Consider the following 19,022-nt stretch of genomic DNA (forward strand, 5'->3'; position numbering starts at 1 on the left):
TTTTTTCTGACATCTTTCCCAGGACATTTTGGGGCAGAAAAGCTTCATTCACCCACAGTCACATACCCATCTTTGACCATGAGTTGCCCTGAGTCTCAAAAAACGGGGACGAGTGGGAAGAATGCTAGTTCTCCTCATAAACAAGTTGTCTTCAAAAAAAGCACCCGTGACAAAGCTGTAAGTACCATAATAATGGCTTTACATAGGTATGAGTTTTACTTGTAGTCAGACTGGAGACTTACTAGAAAGCTCTTTCCGGTCCCGTTCTTTTTTTTTTTTTTTTCTGAATAAGGACCATGAACTGTATTTGGCACTAAGTTTGAGGAGATGATGTAAAAAGAGTTTATAGGGCAAGCTTCTTGTATGTTATAATACAAGAGGAAGGCAACTTGCTTCTCACTCCTCCTGGGTTGTATTCCTGCTGGTAAATGTTTAAAACAGAGCCGATTCATTGTCTTTCCAACCTGATGGCACCAAAAATCTTTGAATCTCTAGTTCTTTGTCCTATGCACAAATATTTATGTTGTACTTCTGGGAGTTGGTCTACATCAGGTCCTCAATTCTGATGTCCTGAAGCATGTGAATAATCCTCTTGAGTCTGGTGGGGATTGCATGTTTGCTGGAAAAAAAATAAATGTTCCATTTAAAATTGAATTGTTCTGATATCTACAAGACTTGTAGCTCTCTGTTGTGTATGTGTGTGTCCCCAACATACAACCAGCAACACTTTGTAGTTCAACCATGGCTGTCATCTCCCTACAGCTGACTATCTACCTGGGAAAGCGGGACTTCATTGACAACATAGGGAATGTGGAACCTGTAGGTAAGTCCACAAGGATTTGTGCTGCCCTTCCTGCTCTCTCAACCCTGATTATCCTCTGTTAATCTTTTTTATTTTTTCCTTTCTTTCAGATGGTGTTGTATTGGTGGATCCTGCAATTATCAAGGGGAAAAAAGGTTTGAGGGTTTATGCAACACGTGTTTCAGAGATTTAGTCCTCTTTTGAAGTGAGATGCTGAGATAGAAACTTTTTATTGTTTTAAGGGTACAAATGTAACTCTCTTCCCCACTGAATTGGCTTCAAGTAATGTATGTTCTTATATACGATATGAATACTTACTGGGTTATACAACAGTGTTGAAGTGGGTTTCCCTGACTCTATTTCACATCCCACCCTAGCTGCATTGTTAGCCTGCTGCATGCCTTACCTGTTATGTGCTTCTTTCCAGTGTATGTGTCCCTGACCTGTGCTTTTCGGTATGGCCAGGAAGACATTGATGTGATTGGCCTCACCTTCCGACGGGACCTGTTCTTCTCTAGGGTCCAAGTGTACCCACCTGCTGACAAGCTAGAGTCTCTCTCCCACTTGCAGGAATCTCTGCTAAAGAAGCTGGGGAAAAATGCTTATCCCTTTTTCTTTACAGTAAGTATCTCATAAAAACCTCTGACCCTCTTCTCCTTACCTGTCATTACCAGGCTGCTGAGATGACTCGGTGATGGACTGCAGACAGAGATTAATAGTGAATTTATATTATGTAAAGTTCCAATTTTGAGTGATAGGCAATGTACCAATTATTTTTTCTTACCATCCTAAGTAAAGAGCAAGAAGATTCTAACTGCATGTGAAAAGTGCTTTCCTTGAAAAGGCAAGGAAACATGCAATGGCTTTATGCTAGCAACAGCCCCATATATCCTTGTCTTCCCCATTCCTGAGGGTCTGGAATACTTTATACCATTGTCCCAGTGCTCACAGAGGAAGTGCCAAATCCTTTCTCTTTAAAAATTTTATGGATCAAACAAGCAGATGCAAAGCTCTTTACCAGATGTTGTCAACAAATAATTTGGCTCATTGCCAAATTCTGATTCTGACAGGATATGCTTCCAGTACTGTCAGTGACATGTCTGCCTTTGCATTCCCTAGGAAGATCCAGGTTTGAAAACCGCATGCTCTGATATAGCAACAAATAAGTCTTTGAATGATTCTGCTAAATGAGCTAGTACCTGCCATAATGTTATTAACCACTCAGATACAGTCTAGTGATCTTCAAACTGCTGGAGTCTCTAATGGGGTGTTAGCACTTGCTCACCATGAGCTACTCTGCAGCCTTCCCCGTTGATGTCTGGAGTGCCTGGCCCTGCCCAGGCCAGGAGCGAATGGATACTGGCTGGTGGCTGGCTCGCCTTTGTGGCCTTAGTTGTGTTTCTGACACAGAGACGCTTTGCTCAAACTTCAAGCCTATGTGAACAGTGAGTAATGCAGCTGTGATCTGTATTTATTATCTTGGATGAGGAGACAGTTGTTGCAAGTGGTGCCTCTAGGGCTCTGTTTGATTTTTATAGCAGGTGCTTCATGTGCCTGGACTTTTTTTACGTTTTCCCTCTCTCTCTTCCCCATCCCCTCCCTGCCGGCCCCCTTAGCTATTAAAATATTTTTGGATCAGAAGTACTTCATACAAGGCAAGATAAGGCTCAGTATATTAAGGCCTCTATCTTAGCCAGAACTTCAAAGGGTTACAGCATTACAGCCAGTGACCTGTTGTCTTCAGGACTGCTTTGTACCTTTTGTGAGCAATGTGTTAACTAGGGTATCTGAGTAAAATTGCTTTGGGGTATTTTTCTCTTCTTCCTCCCACAGTTTCCAGATTACCTGCCTTGTTCAGTCTGTCTGCAGCCTGCACCTCGTGATGTTGATAAGGTGAGACCAACGGGACACTTGTGCTTATCATGCTTGCGGAAAGTCAGATGGAAAAAGTCATGTGAATTTATTTGGCTACCTTGAGAGTAGAGTAAGGTGATACTGGATTTTACTGTGCTATGCCACAAATGTCAGGAACCCGACTTAAGAGCTACAAGTGTGTGTCACAGTGTTGGAATTTGTCCTCAGAATAAGAAAGGGAATCTAGTCAAATAGCAGCAAGACTACTAAATCTGCAATACTTGTAGTTTCCTTAAGGGTACCACATGATTTATGGGTTGGCTGCACATAAAATGATTGCAGCTGTTAGGCTACATGAGAGAAAAGGAGACTGAGTGCCTAAAATCTCATAGATCGCTATAAATAGCATGTGTTAAGACCTGCTTCTGAATTAAAACAAACGCAGAGGAGGGCTGGCTTGCACATGTGTGTAAACAAAACCCCTGGAATAAAATTCACCAGATGAGATGTTCTGCAAGGTTTCTGACACCATTTAAAATATTCTTTTTATACTTAACTAGATGCTTCTCTGAACAGCAGAGCTAGACTAACAGCTGGGCAAGGTGGGATGCAGGTTGTAGAATCCAATGCAACAAGGATAAGCTGTGTTTTCTGCTAAGGAATGATATTCTAGCAAAAATTCCCATATTGCCCTGTAGAGTTATCTTGGACTCACACAGATGTCCCATGGTGGTATAAACCTGTTAAAGCAAAGGTCAGCTTGGCCTGATCACTCCCACTCCTTAGATGTTGGGAAAGAAGGTTGACCCTGAGTCAGGCATTGGCATTACAAAGCCAATTCAGAAATTCAGTTCAGAAACCTAAGGTGGACTGGACAGCCTTGCAGGCTGGTCAGTCTTATAATCTGTAGCACGCTGTGACTTCTACAGCACTGCTCTTATAGAAAGCCTTTTAGGAGTAGGGATGTCATCTGTCAAAGGCTGGGAATTAAGCCTCGTTTATCAGAAGCAGCATGGAACAGGTGGATGCTGCCACACCAGTTGGCAGGGATCTCTATTACAATGGTAGGAAGCCAGAATAATTTGCAGTTGGCAGGAGTCTGCCAGTTTCTGGTGTACAGAAAGATATTTAAACATCTGCAGATGTTCTTGGTTTCTGACACTGGTTTCACAGCTGTCCTCTCTTTGGCAGAGCTGTGGGGTGGACTTTGAGGTGAAAGCTTTCTCAACAGACAATGTGGAAGAGAGAATTCATAAGAGGTAACAGAACATGTGTGTCTGTCTTCAGCTTTGCCCTTCCTAAAGGGGGTGGGTGGTCAAGTAATGCACCTTGGTTGCTTGTTCAGCTTTGCCCCACTTGTCAGTGGACTTCTTGGGTGTAAGCACACATGAATGCAGAAGTCCTGCCTCTGCCAAGCACAAAGTACCACCATGTTGTCCTCTGCTGCTTCCCAGGAACTCTGCACGTCTGCTGATCCGTAAGGTGCAATATGCTCCAGAAAAGCCAGGACCCCAACCTTGTGCGGAGACCACCTGGCAGTTCTTCATGTCCAACAAGCCGTTACACTTGAAAGCTTGCCTCAGTAAAGAGGTGAGGAGTTTGCCCCAGGGCTGTGGACATCATAGTATTGGCATGTCAATATGCATTTTGCTGCCAAAAGCAGCTACTTCCTGTGTTACTCAGATAGTCCCAGCTGAGACTGACTTGTCATAGCACTCAAGGGCTCTAATGTAATTTTTGTCAGTAGCTACTGTTAGGGGAGGATGAGACCCCATTACCAGATGCATTTGAGGCTAAATAAATCATTGAAGGAAGGGTCATGAATCACGGGGCAAGGTCACCTTGTGTTGTCTGGCCTCTGTGAGGAGATTTAGTCTAGGGGGACTAGAGGGGTTTAGGGCTTGGGAGAAGCCTCCTGGCTGGATTTCTGAGCATCAGATTCCTTCTAGGTGTACTACCATGGTGAGCCCATTCCAGTCACTATCATTGTCAACAACAGCACGGAGAAAACAGTGAAGAAGATCAAAGTCCAAGGTACGTTTTTACTGTTGCTTGGGATTCTTTGAGGGCAAGATGACTGAATGGTGAGAGGACTGAAAGAGAGCCAGAATTTAGTGCTTGCAACAGCTTAAGTAGGGAGTTTGGGACAAGTCAGGAGTTTATTCCTCCACCTTGTCTGCTGCTGTTTCTTTGCTGTTAATCAAGTGAAACACTGCAGCTTTTTTCCTGACTCTCATGGTTACTCTCATGGCTTAATTTCAGGCACCAGTATGTCTCCTCTAGTAAAGAGAAAGGGTCTGGCACCTGCAGGGGCAAGGCAGATGCTGTGGGGAAAAAATTCGCGTCTTTTGGGAGGCCAGTGGGAAGGGCTTCCCTGTTAATGTGATGCTCTTGCTGACTGTGAATATGCCTAGGTTGCATACAACTTTGCTTGGGGTTTCAGAAACATCTGGTGATGTGAGAAACAGCCGCTTTGCCAGGAATGGTGTAATTCCTCCTCAGGAAGCCGAGGGCAGGGGCTGAGTTTCGAGGTGTTTCAGTACTGTGCGTTTATTTGTGACACCACATGTTTTTTTCATGTGGAAGATACTTTGAGAGAGCAAGGATGAGAAAGAGAAGAGAAGGCAGAGGTGGAACAAAATTTCTGAGGTTTATACAAAACTTTATGGCAGAGAAGGCCAATTCAGTGCTGGTCTTGGATGTACTGTCTAGTGATTCCCAAATATTTTTAGGCTGACATACTTCTGTCAGGCTTAAAAAGACCTTGGTCCCCAGATTCTCTCCTCATCAGGGTTTCAGTCAGAATTACCTTATGTTTTGGTGTTTGATTGGAGAATATATGCCATTTATTATCACAGGCTCTTGACTGCAGTCTGCTTGATGATGGTGTCTCCTGAATGCAAATGCATGGGCTATAGATATGCAGGAGATACCAGTGACCAGAGATAAAAGTGGACATGCTTAGAGAAGAAAGAGGGAGATCTTTATAATGGAAAGAGCAAGCTCACAAGGGAAACTGTGGGTTACTGATTTTTTGTCGTCTCCAAATCAAGGCTGGGTGCCTTTCTGGGAAGATAGACTTTGGCCATTTGTGTGCTGTTGGTCTCTATCCACGCCAGGCTGTCTGACCTGGTGGTCCCTTCAGGCTCTAAATGGATGGGTTTTCCTGCTGTCCTCATCATGTCTTCCATTCCTGAGACTCGGGGGGCAGCCATGTTTCTGATGTGTATGCACAACTGATTGTCTGCTTTCTCCTTTCTCACTCAGTGGAACAGGTTGCCAATGTGGTTTTGTACTCCAGTGACTACTATACAAAAGTGGTAGCTGCTGAGGAAGCACAGTGAGTGAATGCTCTGCTTATCCCTTCTTGCTCCTTCACGCCCTTTTAGTTACCCTCCTCCTCAGTAATGGGAGGTACTCCTAGCTATAGTCTGGCAGTTGCCTGCTGTTACAGTGCTTTATCCTCTCTTCTTACCTCACGTGTGTGTCCGTGTGTCCCGCACCACCTGTACTCTCTGGATGCAGCTGGTCTCTCCTTTTTGCATAGCCAGCAGGGACCCTGCACCTTTTTTCAGAGAGTGAGGAGGTTGCAGAAGAAGTTTGAAGAGTAATTACCTACTAGAAAAACTTAGTAGGGGCTGTGGAAGGCTCCCTGTTGCTTGAAATCTTTAAATAAAGATGCAAGACTTTTCTGAAAGGTGCTGCTGTTTGAGTGGAAATCATGGATGCTCTAGCTTGAGGTCAGTCTTTTTCACACCATTTCATTTGGTTTCTTCTGGCCTTAGAAAGCCCATGAAAAGCTTGAGCCTCTTGACATTGTGGAGAACCAGTTGCTCTTTTGCCCTGCGCGGCATTGGCAGTGCAGTGTTGAAGTTTGCTTTGTGAGCAGGTATGGACACACCCAGACACTTTATATTTTTCTGGTGTTTTGCTCTGTAGCTTAGGGACATGTTTCCCATTGAGTATTGGTCTTCTCAACTAGGATTCATTTTGGAAGTCTGCAGCATAGTTTTGACCTACTTTGGAAGTCTGCCTTAATGTGAAATAAATCATTTTCTGCAAGTGCTTGTTCCTCTCTGCTGATTATAAAGGGAATTTTTTGACTAGTTTAGATGTAGACATCTGCATTGTAGACAACTAAATTTGGACAGATAAATTCCACTCCTTTTGGACAGCTTTGTAATCTGTTTTGAAATTCTCTTGGTTGGGTGTGTAACACAAATCAGAGTGTATCATTTTCCTCCTCACCTGTTTCTTATTTTCAGGGAAAAGGTGCAGCCAAACAGCAGCCTAACCAAGACACTGACACTTTTGCCCTTGCTAGCAAATAACCGGCAGACACGGGAAATAGCTCTGGATGGAAAGCTAAAGGATGAGGACACCAACTTGGCTTCTAGTACTATGTGAGTAGAGTTTTAAATGATTCCAGGTGGTGGAGGGTTATAAAGAAGAGGGGACAATGGAGGAGATATTTCTGTCAGGAGTTTGTACCTTTAAATGTGTGTCCAGATGGGTACATCTAAGTTGCATTACTTAACCTATCATATTCGTTCAGGGTAAATAATAATCATGGATCTGGAGAGGTATTAGCTGTCCCTGAGGCTTGTCTGCTCTATCACTTTCAGGAGAATAGATGTTCACCTAGTTCTTGCTCCAGCCATATATTGTTGCTATGTTGCTGCACCATCTAACACTGCTGTCTCTTTTCTCTTGTAGTATTAAGGATGGAATAGACAAGACAGTGATGGGGATTCTGGTTTCCTACAAGGTCAAAGTGAAGCTTACTGTTCCAGGGTAAGAGTAACAGACTTTTTGCTACATCTGCGTAGAATTGAGAGGGGAATGTGTGTTTCATTGACGAGTGGAGAGAGGGCAGGACAGTCCACCCCAAGAGAAAGGGCACGTGTTGTAGGACATCAGGCTCCCTCTAAAGCATAAACTGCCTGGAAATCAATCTTGGCCAATCCAAAGAAATTGTCCTGAGTCAGAGGGGTTGGATTACCTTCCTTAGATACTATATGACTTTATGGCTGAAGTATGAACCTCTGGTTTGCATTGCCATTTTTTGTTTCAAAGCCATAACTTATTTTATGAGAACTGAAGCAAAACTTTGTGTGAGCCTTTATGTTGGCGTTCTTGTTCTCCCAGAGCAGAAGGTAGAGGCATCTGCCTGAAAGTCATAAATACTGTAGCTCAGGTTCTGTACTGAGCCAGCTTTCTGGGAGAAGCTGAAGTTATCAACATGAGCTAGTTCCCAGCATACAGTGCAAAAGAGGACAAGGATAATAACTCTCAGTTGATGACAGTCACTGTTTACATTTGCATTTCATTCATCTATCCTTCTTTCTAGTATAAAAATGAGTCAATGATTTGCCTAAAATGTGATAAAATGACTGCTGCCTTATGTGGTCCTCTGATTGCCCTTGCCCTGTGGCTCTCAGAAAGGGAGCCATACCCAACGCTTGGTCAGGACTTCAAAAACTTAGGCTCTTTCTCCATGGGAAGGACATAAAAAATGAAAATTACCTTTCTTAAAAATAAGTTTATTTGGATGTTATGCTTTGTGACAAGTAGAGAAGAGTATATGAGGAAGGTGATTTCAATAGTCCACCAATAAAACAGCATTCAGTAGAGCACTGGAATGGAAAGGCACTAAATATGCTTGTGTTTTTCTCCTTGTTTTCTTCTTTAGCATGCTGGGAGACCTCACCTCCAGGTAAATGTCATCTTCTTTTTCAGACCATGCAGTCACAGTTGTTAATTCATCTTTTTACCTTCTTTCCTGTTCCCTTTCCCGCCTCCTTAAAGCTGATAGAAGTCTGTGCATTCAGCTGTGAAAATGAAGCAATTGGAAAAACATCTTTGGTTTTATGTACATGCAAGTATATTCAAGACATAACAAACCCAGTTTATTAAAGTGGACATGCCTGGGATATTTCTAGAGAAATCAGAGTTTAACTCCTTTTGAGGGGAAAATTATGATTAGAAAAAGATGAAAGAATGGGTGAAACTGGAGTTCAGGGCTTGGGTTGGCCTGAGGTGGGAAGGGGACTGAGCCAGGCGTGAACGGAACTGTGGATCTGATGCATTTTCTGTTCTCCCCAAAGTGAAGTGGGCACAGAGCTGCCGTTTCGTCTCATGCACCCCAAACCTGAGGAAAAGAACACAGCAGGTCAGTTATGCCTCGTTTTTGCCTGTCTTTGTTAACAGACTCAGGTGAAATCTTACCATTGCAAGGCTTACAGTGATTTGTTCTACAGGAAGCCTTTAGAGTCTACAAGCCTCCAGTATGGGGGCTGCTCTGTATGTATGTATATATATCTCTCAGTCTCAAGGCACAAAATAACAGGGAGGAGGTATGCTAATATGGGAGAAGGTGGACATAGGTCATGTTCCCCTTTTATTTTTCATCTGTGGAATCACAACTCAAAGCACAGGGGCTTAAGGAAGCACTGCACAGTTAAATCTTGTAACTACTGTGCAAAATGTCCTGAATGAAGCTGTCAGCAATTCCCAGCCAGATTCCAATATTGCAAACAAGAATCTGTCACAGAAAACACCTAAGACACATAAGCATTGTAAAAAGCAAAATACTTTTAAGCGAAGTTAAGAGGTGATAAAACTGTTCATGATTTTAGAGTCCCTGTTGATGTGGCATTGGCCATGGTCTGTGATGTAGGCTTTATGTTCAGTGGGTATCTGAGAGGAATGTCTCTTCAGAGTCAGGTCAGTATATGGAAGTGTGGGAACTTCAAAGCAGTGTAAGGAGCTAGCCTTCCCCAGGCATGTTGAGGCTTGGGATCAGATACCAAAACTGCAGGCTGTCTTGAGCATCTGTGTTCTCCTCCCACTTCCTCATGCCCTGGCTGACTCTGTTCTCTAATGGTGAACATACAGAAACTGCAAGGTGCTTGCACTAAATCAGAAGCTCCTGTACAGTGTCTGAAGCAGCTATTGAACACAAAACATTATGCCAGCATTTCAGTGTTGGGGCTGTTACAGATGAGTTGTCTTGTCCTGCCCTCTATATTTGGGCAGAGTTGCATGGGCTTCAAACAAAAACCCATGGCTGCTTCTGCGCTGCTTTTCTTTTTCTTTCTTTCTTTTTTCTTTGGGCCCAAACTTACCTAAGAACATGACCACTGGAGGATGATGGTGGAACCTGTGAGAAGAGTTATCCCAAGACAGGTGCTTTGTTCTATGCTGGAACCATTAGAAAGGGGTGACTTGAGTCCTTATTGTATGAAATTGTTGGAGGAATTAAGTGTGAGTGATGAGAAGATGGACTCCATGCTCGGTTGCTCTGGTTGGGAATCAGTGTTTGCTAATTATGGATGTGCTGGAGCGGGTAAAGGTTCTTCACTCCTGTAAGAATTGCACTGTAGGAAACTCATGTTCCCTGGGAAAACCCCTGTGGTGAGCGGTGCCAGCACGGCCTCTTAGCAGAGACATAGAACATGTTCATAGAAGTTTTTTGTGCACATTACACCCCCATCAGAGTAGCACAGTGAGTCTAGGAAGGACCTTCAGGACAAATCCACAAGGCCTATTCCCCTCTTGCCTCCTTTCTGCTGTGGCTGCAAAGGAGACAGCCACGTCACTGAGGAGTAGCGTGGGACACCCCACAGCAGCATGCAACCCAAAGCTTCCTCTAGCTGTCCTATGAGGTGGAAATTGGGTCCTCAGGGTTGGTGCATAGGACTAATAAGGTTGGATCACCTTGGTGAAGCTGCTGTGAAGCAAATGCTTTTGTTGGCATAGCTGTGCTCATGCTGTGGGTTTCCCTTTCATGCTGCAGGCCAGCAAAGCTCTGCTAGCACAACACTTGACATTGTTGCACTCTTGATCATGATCGCAAATGGGTGACTCTGTGGGAGAGTTGCTTTGGCAAGGGTCTTCTGTCTCTTCTGGTAGCTTGTACATACTGAAGCATTTCCCTCAGACTTGCCTGCAGCAATCCCCTTGCCCAGGAACTTGGTGAAGTGCTGGGACTGGCACTAGTGGCCCCAGGAGCAGTGGCTGGTGAGGGCCATCTAGTGTCGGTGGGGAGCCTGGCAGGGCAGAGGTGCTGGTCGGGCAGCTCAGGGTTGCAAAATCTGGAGCTTTCATGGGTACAGAGAAAAGCTTGAAAACTTCAAAGAAGGATCGTCCAAAGGCTTAGGCAACTGTAAAGAATGTTACATTTTTAGAATGGTGTGAATTCTTGTACATGATATTTTTTGGTGTTAACAATGCTGCAACCCCCTTTCTATTACTTATGCTTCAGGCAGATTATTCTGGTAGAAGCATTTGTAATATGAGGAAAAAATGGAAGTCGGTCAGCTCTCCCTTCTAAGATCATTTCAAAGGATGGCTGATATACTCCTTTATATAGTATTCTCAAAAGGATGTGGGCAGAAGACTTTACAAGGGAAATGGAGAACTGCAATATTTCTCAGATCACTTCCCCCAACACGCCCTCTTACCAAAGGCACAGCCCACGTATTGTTTGCTACATCAAAGTCTTCTAGGAGCTCGCAGTCAGAAGACAGCTATGGTTCACTTATTTTGTGCAGATGGAAATTGCGAGTTTCTTACAAACTGAAAAAAATACAGGTAGTTTCAGGAGCTTATCCCATGGGAGAGCCCTACAAATGGTTAACTTGAGAAATAAATGCTTTCTCTTAAAAAAAAGATACTGTAACAGAACAGAAAATTCCTCTGAAGCCTGCATAGCTGACTTGAAAACTGTTCCGGAATATGGTGTCTGAGCTCATTACAGGGAATAAAACAGTCTCCCATATGAAGCTGGTAAACTAAAACTCTTTCCGGCTTTATTGGCTGGTAGTTTTCCATGCACTGTGCCTAATCACTCTTCACAGTTACAAGTTCATGCTTTTAAAATTTTTATTCTACCACCTTAGTTCATAAACTCTTAGAAATAAAATGTGTTTCATTAGTGACATACCATCTAACTTGGAATCAAGCAAATCAAGACTTAATTGCAGAGATGGAGCTTCAACAAACAGTGTTTAGACTCTCAAAGGCCCCAAAAGATGGAATTTTTCTTTGTTGGCTTGTTCGGCAGCCTCTGCAGTGGGTGTAGGCAGGGGTGCACGCACAGGGAATTTTGAGATCACTCCTTATCTTCTTTTTCCGTTCCCTTTTGTTGTTACTGATGAGTCAGTAGTAACCAGTTTGCCTATTGCACCTCCCTGCTTACTTGACTGGACACAGCTGAGAAAAAGGAAAGAAGTCAAAGCAACCATCTTACAGAGTCAAAGCTAAAGTGGGATTAAAAAAATGCCATGTATTATGATTTATTCCTTGCAGTGGGGCAATATCCTTTTCCCTTCTCTAGCCAAGGTGATTTATGGCAAAAGTAAATAACATGTGTAGCGTCAGTATATTGAATCATGCAGGGCTGATTTGAGTGTAGAGAGCGTCAGAAAGACAAGCTTCTGAAGAACATAGTTTAATTTTTTTTAGGGCCAGACTGGCGCAAGGGTGATCAACTGCTGTGTGCTTTATTTCACAGCAGATTGCTTTGCCCTTTTTATTTGTCTGTAAGCAAGCTCTGAGGCATGCATTGTTCAGCAAAAAGCAGGTCTGTTGGAGTGCATGGCTATTGCAGATTGCTTGATCTTTCTTTTCTGTGCCTGGAGGAGACAGAAAAGGAATGGCTTGCTACCTTTCCTTTCCCATGTTTATTTATAGCTTCCTTGTGTTGGACTTCTTGTAGGCCAGCATTTGCATGTTTCATGTGTGCTGGTTTTGCAACTGTTTTTGGACCCATGTGGTTCACAGGTGGTTATTTTTAGGCAAAGCAGCTCTTGTCGCATTGGCAGTCTGTCTTTTCCGTCTGTTGACAAAAATGTATAGAGATCTGTTTCTTTTAAAGATAGATTCAAACTGGGCTGTGTCTCATTGTGCTTCTAAGACCTTTCCTGGTCAGCAGTTAGCCCAGAAGCCTCCTGCTGGGTTTTTCTCAAGGCTGTGGTCTCAGCGTGAGTTCTTTGGTCTGGGGTTTTCCTGCCCTTCTCCTGATGTTTTACATTTTGTGGTGGGCCTGTGTCTTGGACACCGGTTTTTGTTTTGGCTGTTGTTCAACAAATGGTCATTTATCTGCTCCCTTGTTAAACTTGCATGAAAGGGCTGGTTTCAAGAAACCTATAAATGCTTTGTCCCTTTAATAGCAAAGCTATACCTGCCCTGTATTGGTATTGTCACTTTCAGAAATTAGTGAATTTTTAAAGCACTTGATTGAATGTCTTGAAAAATAACACAGCCTACTTCCCCCCCCCAAAGTTAAGAGAGGTTAAAAGCAAGCTTATAATGAAAATTACCATATGCCACAACTTTAATTATATGGAATCGTTTCTGTGGCTGCATAATAAAAGCTTACAGAAAACCCTCTGCAGAGAGTATGATGACATTCTGGAGCCTCACAGATCCTTGAACACAGCCCCCTCCCATCCCCACCCTCAAAACAATTGCTAGCCTGCTAGTTAAAAAAAGTTCATTTTCAGGTTCCTGATAATTTTTCAATGTTATAATTTCAAATAAGCCACAGGACAGCAAGAGAACTATGTGGAGTGGGCCTAATTCCTGCTAGGGTTCAAATGTAGCCATTTAACAAGCATATGGGATGTAGTATAGTGGCCTGAAGGTAAAGTAGTGCATCTTTGAATGTAATCTTACATCTGAGGTATATGTGATGAGCATTACTCTACTGTCACACTACCTATGTATTGATTCAGTGATCACTTATCTGACAGTAAAGTATATGTCCAACTGAAACAATACCTATTTTCCCCCCTCAACCCATTTTGTAAAATTTGCTTCAAACCACGTTGGTGGCTATCTCACTCAGCTTCACCCACATCATTGATGTCACTGTTCCCATAGTAATGAATGTACTTCAAAGAGGGTTAAAAGAGCAGACTATTTAAGAATAAAAATTGGAGGAAAAATGAAATTAGAACGATGCTTTATGTGTTGGAAATTTTTAAAGTTCTAAATATTTAATTTTAAATCCATTCCAATCAAGCATGAATGCCCTGAGACTCCAGACTTCATCTTGACTTCTGTGAGTAGAGGAAACCATCCTTTCCGAGTCTGGATAGACACCGTCATTAATGTCTTTTCATGATCCATCCTTTAAGGCATTTTGGCTAGAGTGGCCCTATTTGGCACACTTTTAATGCTGACTTTTCCAGCAGTGCTAGTTGCCACTTCTTGCCCTTGTTTTCAGTGTGTTTTGTGGGTTGGAATTCTCCAGGTAGTGAGTTACCCAGTTACCCAGTCACTGAAGCATCCCAGATCCCTGACAACTTCTGTAGAACGATGGCCTAGGTGTGCTTTGCTCCCTGACTTAAACTCATGAGAAGTTAGCCAGTGAAGCAACTGTTACTTGCTAAAGCTAAAGTAACTGTGAGAACAAAAAAAATCCCTGTCCCCATTTAATCACTGCAATACAGTCTGTTCTGCTTATTTTAGGCTGTGCTGAAACAGCTTCCAAGGAATCCTGCTAGCAAGCAGGATTTGTTACAGTGTGGTTAGCAAAGATCCCATTAAAGAAACAAAAGTGCCAAAGGTCTCAGGATTATATTTAGGCAAGGATGAAATCAGGAGTATTGCCTCAAGTGCATAAACTATCTAATGAGACTAGCTAGGCCTTTCTGTATTCTGACCTTGTTTGATTTTAATACCTTCATGTTTATTGAACAAGAACATTGTCTTCTCATCAGCTGACTACTCACATTACAGTGACAGACCAATTAAGACTAACATCATGTCATGCAAGCACTGTCATCTCTGAGTAGAAGTGTGTGCACAGATGTCTCTCACAGCTGTGACTGCTAGCAAGCATAAATGGGAAAATCTGTCTTTGTTTCTCAGCCCTTCTGATGCATTGGGCAACGTTGCTAGAGTGCTTTTCCATTTGGGAGATGAAGTTTTGCTTCATCAGGTGCATGTATGCACTTTTTGAGACTTTCTGGAATTCTCCTTGTATTGCTGTAAATCCTACTGCTTGTCACGTGGTCCTGTCAGTTTATTAATTTTTGCTGCTTTTAGCATCCACTGTTCTAGCTACTTGGTGTGTCTTTTTTCCTCCTTTACTACATGCTGACGACTGCAGGGAAGAATGGGTAAGTTTCTTTTAATGATATTTCACATTCTAGCTGCAGTTGTGCATTGACTCTTGGAAGACTCCTCAAAATTGTACAAAAAAATCCACAGGGTTCACAGAGTACAAGCTTAAAGCCAAAGTAAGTTACTGTGGCTTCACAAATTACTGCTATCAGTTGAACAGCAATGACTGACCATGTGATGAAACTAGTTTTAGAGAACATGTTTTGCCTCACAGTTGGAGGGAGGGATGTGTTTGTGATCAGCTGATGCTCTGTAGCTCTAAGTTTCAGGAACTCAATAGGTTTGACCATGTGTCTCTTTTTTAGTACAGAAGGAATAAGGATGAAAGTTTCATGTTTTATTTCTAGACAAAGACCCTTTCAGGCTGCAGACTATTCAGCTAGCTGATAAATATTTAGCTGGAATGGACATGATTCAGTACAGATGAAAACCTCCTCAGTTTGTGTCCTGACTTGCTCAATCAACTGCTTTTCATACTAGCTAGAATACCACCAATGAAGATGATGCCTGTGGGAATGTGATCCAAATCCCTTTGAAGACAAAGGAAACATTACTAGAGTCTGCTCAGGCTTCTCCTTTTCCTCCTATATGTTGACTTTAGTGTGCTGGTATAAAAAAATTGCTAACATAATTTTGAAAGACCTGTGTTTCTTCCATTGCAGTGAAGCAGAGCTGGTATTCGAGGAGTTTGCTCGTCAACAGCTGAAAGATATGCTTGATGATGAAGACAAGAATATGCCTTCAACTGATGAGTGACTAGAAGAACAAGCTGCCAGAGAAGCTACGTAGTCTGGCATCAATTAGAAATCTAGGGCCTAGGTTTCTAGTAAACTGCATGTTCTCAGTGCATGCATGGTCTTTCAGGGATCAACCCTGAGATCAGTGGACACAAAATCATGGATCTCTATGGCTTATTAAAAGTTTTGGCTCTAGAAGAACGTAGCAAACTCAAAACCTGATGCTTACTTGAGCTATTGGAGGAGGACAGGAAGGCTGCCATGCCATGACTTCTGCTTTCAGGACTACCTAATAAAAAGATTGGTTGCTATCACCACTGATCAGAGCTTAAATGATGGTTTGTGCAGCCTGCCTAGACTTACTCGATGTCAAAGAGCCTCTGACTTTGAAATGCTAGTGAACCAAGTCCTAGTCTGAAAGGCTGGCTTGCAGCCTTTGATGATCCACTGAAGTTTCTCAGCAGACTGTACAAAACTGATTTTATTTCCTTTTGGTTGCTTTTGTGTATATGCTTTACCAAACTCATCTAGTGAATGTTCTCAGTGCTTGCACTGTCCCCATGTGGCTTACATCCACTTTCTGTACCATTAAATGTCTTTTAAGTCATCTTCCACAGTGGCTATAATGCTGAGATACAATGTTAGCTTTCTAGCAATATTAACTACGTTATTAAAGATGAGAAATGTGCACTGTCCATGAATTCCTTAACAAAGCTCCCTATATACAACCCCAAACACAGAACTGCTAGTCCAGATGATCCTATATTTAATCTAGTTTCCTGTATGCAACAGTGCTTCAAAAGACAGTGCAGTAAAATTGAGGAAATTATGGGGCAGCCTGCCCTGAGGAGCCTTTTCCAACATCCATCTGCCAGAGGTCGGTTTATGCTTTAAGATATGAGATTGTGTTCTGCAAACTTTGTTCTCTCTTGTTGATCTGGATATTCTCTTTATCCATGTAAATGTCTAATCCTTTCCTGAATCTTACTTATATTTTGGCTGAAGTGAGTTGCATCAGCTAATTACATTTTGCATGTAAAATGGCTGGTGTTTTCTTTTGTTCATTTTTGCTCTAAATTTGCTTTTCAATGTCTCTGGTTTACATTCTCCTGGGAAGTCTGAATGCAGGGCCTACATTTATTAATGTAAACTTCTGTTTCCCACCCCATGCACCAGAAAATGGAGTTAAGAGCTTCCCACTTATATCTTAGTTAAAAATGATGTGCTTTTAACAGAGAAGAAAATGAGGGAGACATTTTTGAGATGTCCGTTTCCTCCCAGTGGGAGCGGGACTCCTGGTGAAAGCCTGCTGGAAGCATGTTGCACTTCCATCCTGCTTCACGCTGCAGAGGCTGTGCAAACTGAGCTTGCCCGTTCTCTGGCTTAGGTTACTATTAGTAAGTGTAACAAGCCAAGACAGTGTGCTTTGGAGGAAAGCGTGGGCTGTGCTCTGGCATTTCTGCAGAATTGTTCTATATACAGGCATTGTTTTTTGAGCAGAGGCTTGCTCGTTTGTTTTTTCTCATTGACACCATCACGGCTACAAGTCCTACTTTTACAGATGGTCCGAAGGCTTTAACCGAACAGCTTTATATGTGGCCTCTAACACTTAAAAATAGGTTGGGTTAAAAGTAAAACCTTCTCCTGTTTTGCTTCTGTAAACTGATCGTGATTAAGATGCTAAAAGCAGTTAATTAAGACCACAGCTGATTTCACAGTTCCACCAGTGCTCTTGCCTAATACCACCTGTCAGTGTGTTTTGGCTCCATTAGTCACAGCTGTCTTACCTTAGACAAAATTGCGAGAGGCAGTATGTTTGCTCTGCTCTTTCTAAGCATTGTGTGTTTTGCTGCTAAAGAAACTCTGTGGCCATTTTCAGGTGTTCATGGTCAGTATAATTTCTGTGTGATTTCAGCTTTGGGGTTGGGGGAGGGTTAGGCATTTGCACCTGGATTTCTGGGAAGGCTTTTCTAATGATTGCCCTAGTATTTTTATTACTAATTTTTCTGATGGCTTGAGAAGAGCATACTGATACAGTAAGGTTGAGCACATTGCTGGTAGTGAATATGTTGGTCTTGGAGAGCTGGTATCCAGGAAATCCTTTAAAGATGCTAAGAGGAGGAGGGGGACAGCATGTGACAATATTCCGGTTTTGCTTCAAAGTGCAGCTTCCTCCACCAAGGTGTTTCCTTCAGGGTTCCTGGCTGCTGGACCTGTAAGTATGGGACTAGCAAACTTAAAGGCCTGATTCTTTTTTTTTTCTTCTTGTATGTCAACCTTGTGAGGCACCTCTGCCACTGTGTGACTTTCCTCTCAAATTCATCTGTGGCAATGACTTCTGTAAGCTGTGTAACAAAATCATAGTGCACTCTGCTGCTGTGCAATGGGGAGGAGTTGAAATGGTTATTAAATCTGTTCTTTTGCCTGGCCTTAGGAAAGCACTTTCAGACATTGTCTGTTTGTTTAGCCCATGCTGGATGTTTGTTCATTTACTCAGAGACCAAGGGCTTTCTGCTGGTTCCTTCAGCTCCCATCCTGCAGACCAGGCTGGACTTCTCTTCTTTTGCCCTTCAGTCAGCAGGTGCTGACCTCTGTCAGCAGAAAAGAGGTCTCTAGCTAGAACTGTTTGGCTTTTCTCTTTCCTTTCTTCTGGTTCTGATGTTATGTTGATCTTCCAAGTCAGACCTGTAGCCTGCTACTCGTATTTACAGCTGGCAGAGAGCAATCCAATTTCCTGACCCTGTGCCTTTGATGTGGTGGGACTCCATTTATAGAAAGCCTGCCAGCTCCAGGAGAAGGGATGCGCTGGGGTGTAGCGATAGCATCTCTGAAACTGCTGCTTTTGAGCACAGCTTTTATCAAATATGTGGCCTCTGTGCTTCAGCTGTCTGGTGATGCGACTGGTTTGGTGTGACAAATGCTTTCCCCTCTTACATCTTCATGAAATCCCAGCTGAAACAATCTGTACTGTCCTGCAGCTGCAGCTAATATGGGGCATTAGAGAAACAAGTGCTTTGGGGCTGAGTTAACCTCATGCTAATGGAGCCCATGAGGAATGGTGTGGGGAAAGGTTGAGTCAGGCAAGAGTGTTTCTGTACTGAAAAAGTGGTGTTTGGCAGCAGGAGCCTGCTTTGGTGCTGAGAGAGCAGCAAGCCCTGTATGTGACTGAAAGGATGTGTAAGATGGAGCAGGTGCGAAGTACCTTTTTGTGCAGGAGGTTGGTACAGCAGGTCTTACCTAGGGCGAGGAGGATTTATCCCCAGAACTTTATTAAATCCGGTGGAACAGTGGGAGTGCTGGAACCAACCACAAGAATGGGGGCTGAGATTCTGCCTTTTGGGCTCACCTATTCAGAGAGGTCTGAGCTGAAACCCTTTTTTCTGGCTCCAAACAGCCACGGGGGTGCTTTGGCCCGGCAGGGGCCAGTGTGAACGATGCTCGGGTGGGAGGGCTTCTGTCGGTTCGCAACGCGTGGTGTGGGGGGCTGTGGGCCG

The 19,022-nt window shown here is 43.1% G+C and overlaps 2 protein-coding genes across 3 annotated transcripts in view; both read left to right on the plus strand.

The window, feature by feature from the left end:
• The first annotated feature begins 40 nt into the window (after positions 1-40).
• SAG (S-antigen; retina and pineal gland (arrestin)) lies at positions 41-16,105 on the plus strand. 2 transcript variants are annotated; one of them, XM_010568189.1, is made up of 15 exons: positions 41-177; positions 763-823; positions 913-957; positions 1,230-1,423; positions 2,636-2,695; positions 3,848-3,915; positions 4,111-4,246; positions 4,606-4,690; positions 5,924-5,996; positions 6,922-7,059; positions 7,373-7,450; positions 8,349-8,372; positions 8,764-8,828; positions 14,778-14,787; positions 15,454-16,105. In XM_010568189.1, exons 1-15 carry the CDS (start codon positions 79-81, stop codon positions 15,545-15,547), a joined length of 1,230 nt encoding a protein of 409 aa, XP_010566491.1. In that variant the 5' UTR covers positions 41-78; the 3' UTR covers positions 15,548-16,105. The 2 variants fall into 2 exon arrangements, with proteins under 2 accessions (XP_010566491.1, XP_010566490.1); XM_010568188.1 differs by lacking the exon at positions 14,778-14,787.
• Positions 8,368-19,022, plus strand: part of DGKD (diacylglycerol kinase, delta 130kDa) — a 71,494-nt gene continuing 60,839 nt past the window's right edge. Inside the window, exons 1-2 of the mRNA XM_010568187.1 lie at positions 8,368-8,372; positions 8,764-8,828. The gene's annotated coding sequence lies outside the window, so the exon portion shown is untranslated. The remainder of the gene's footprint in view (positions 8,373-8,763; positions 8,829-19,022) is intronic.

Source organism: Haliaeetus leucocephalus, unplaced genomic scaffold, assembly GCF_000737465.1.
Source record: "Haliaeetus leucocephalus isolate CR32 unplaced genomic scaffold, Haliaeetus_leucocephalus-4.0 Scaffold240, whole genome shotgun sequence".
Taxonomy (NCBI): domain Eukaryota; kingdom Metazoa; phylum Chordata; class Aves; order Accipitriformes; family Accipitridae; genus Haliaeetus; species Haliaeetus leucocephalus.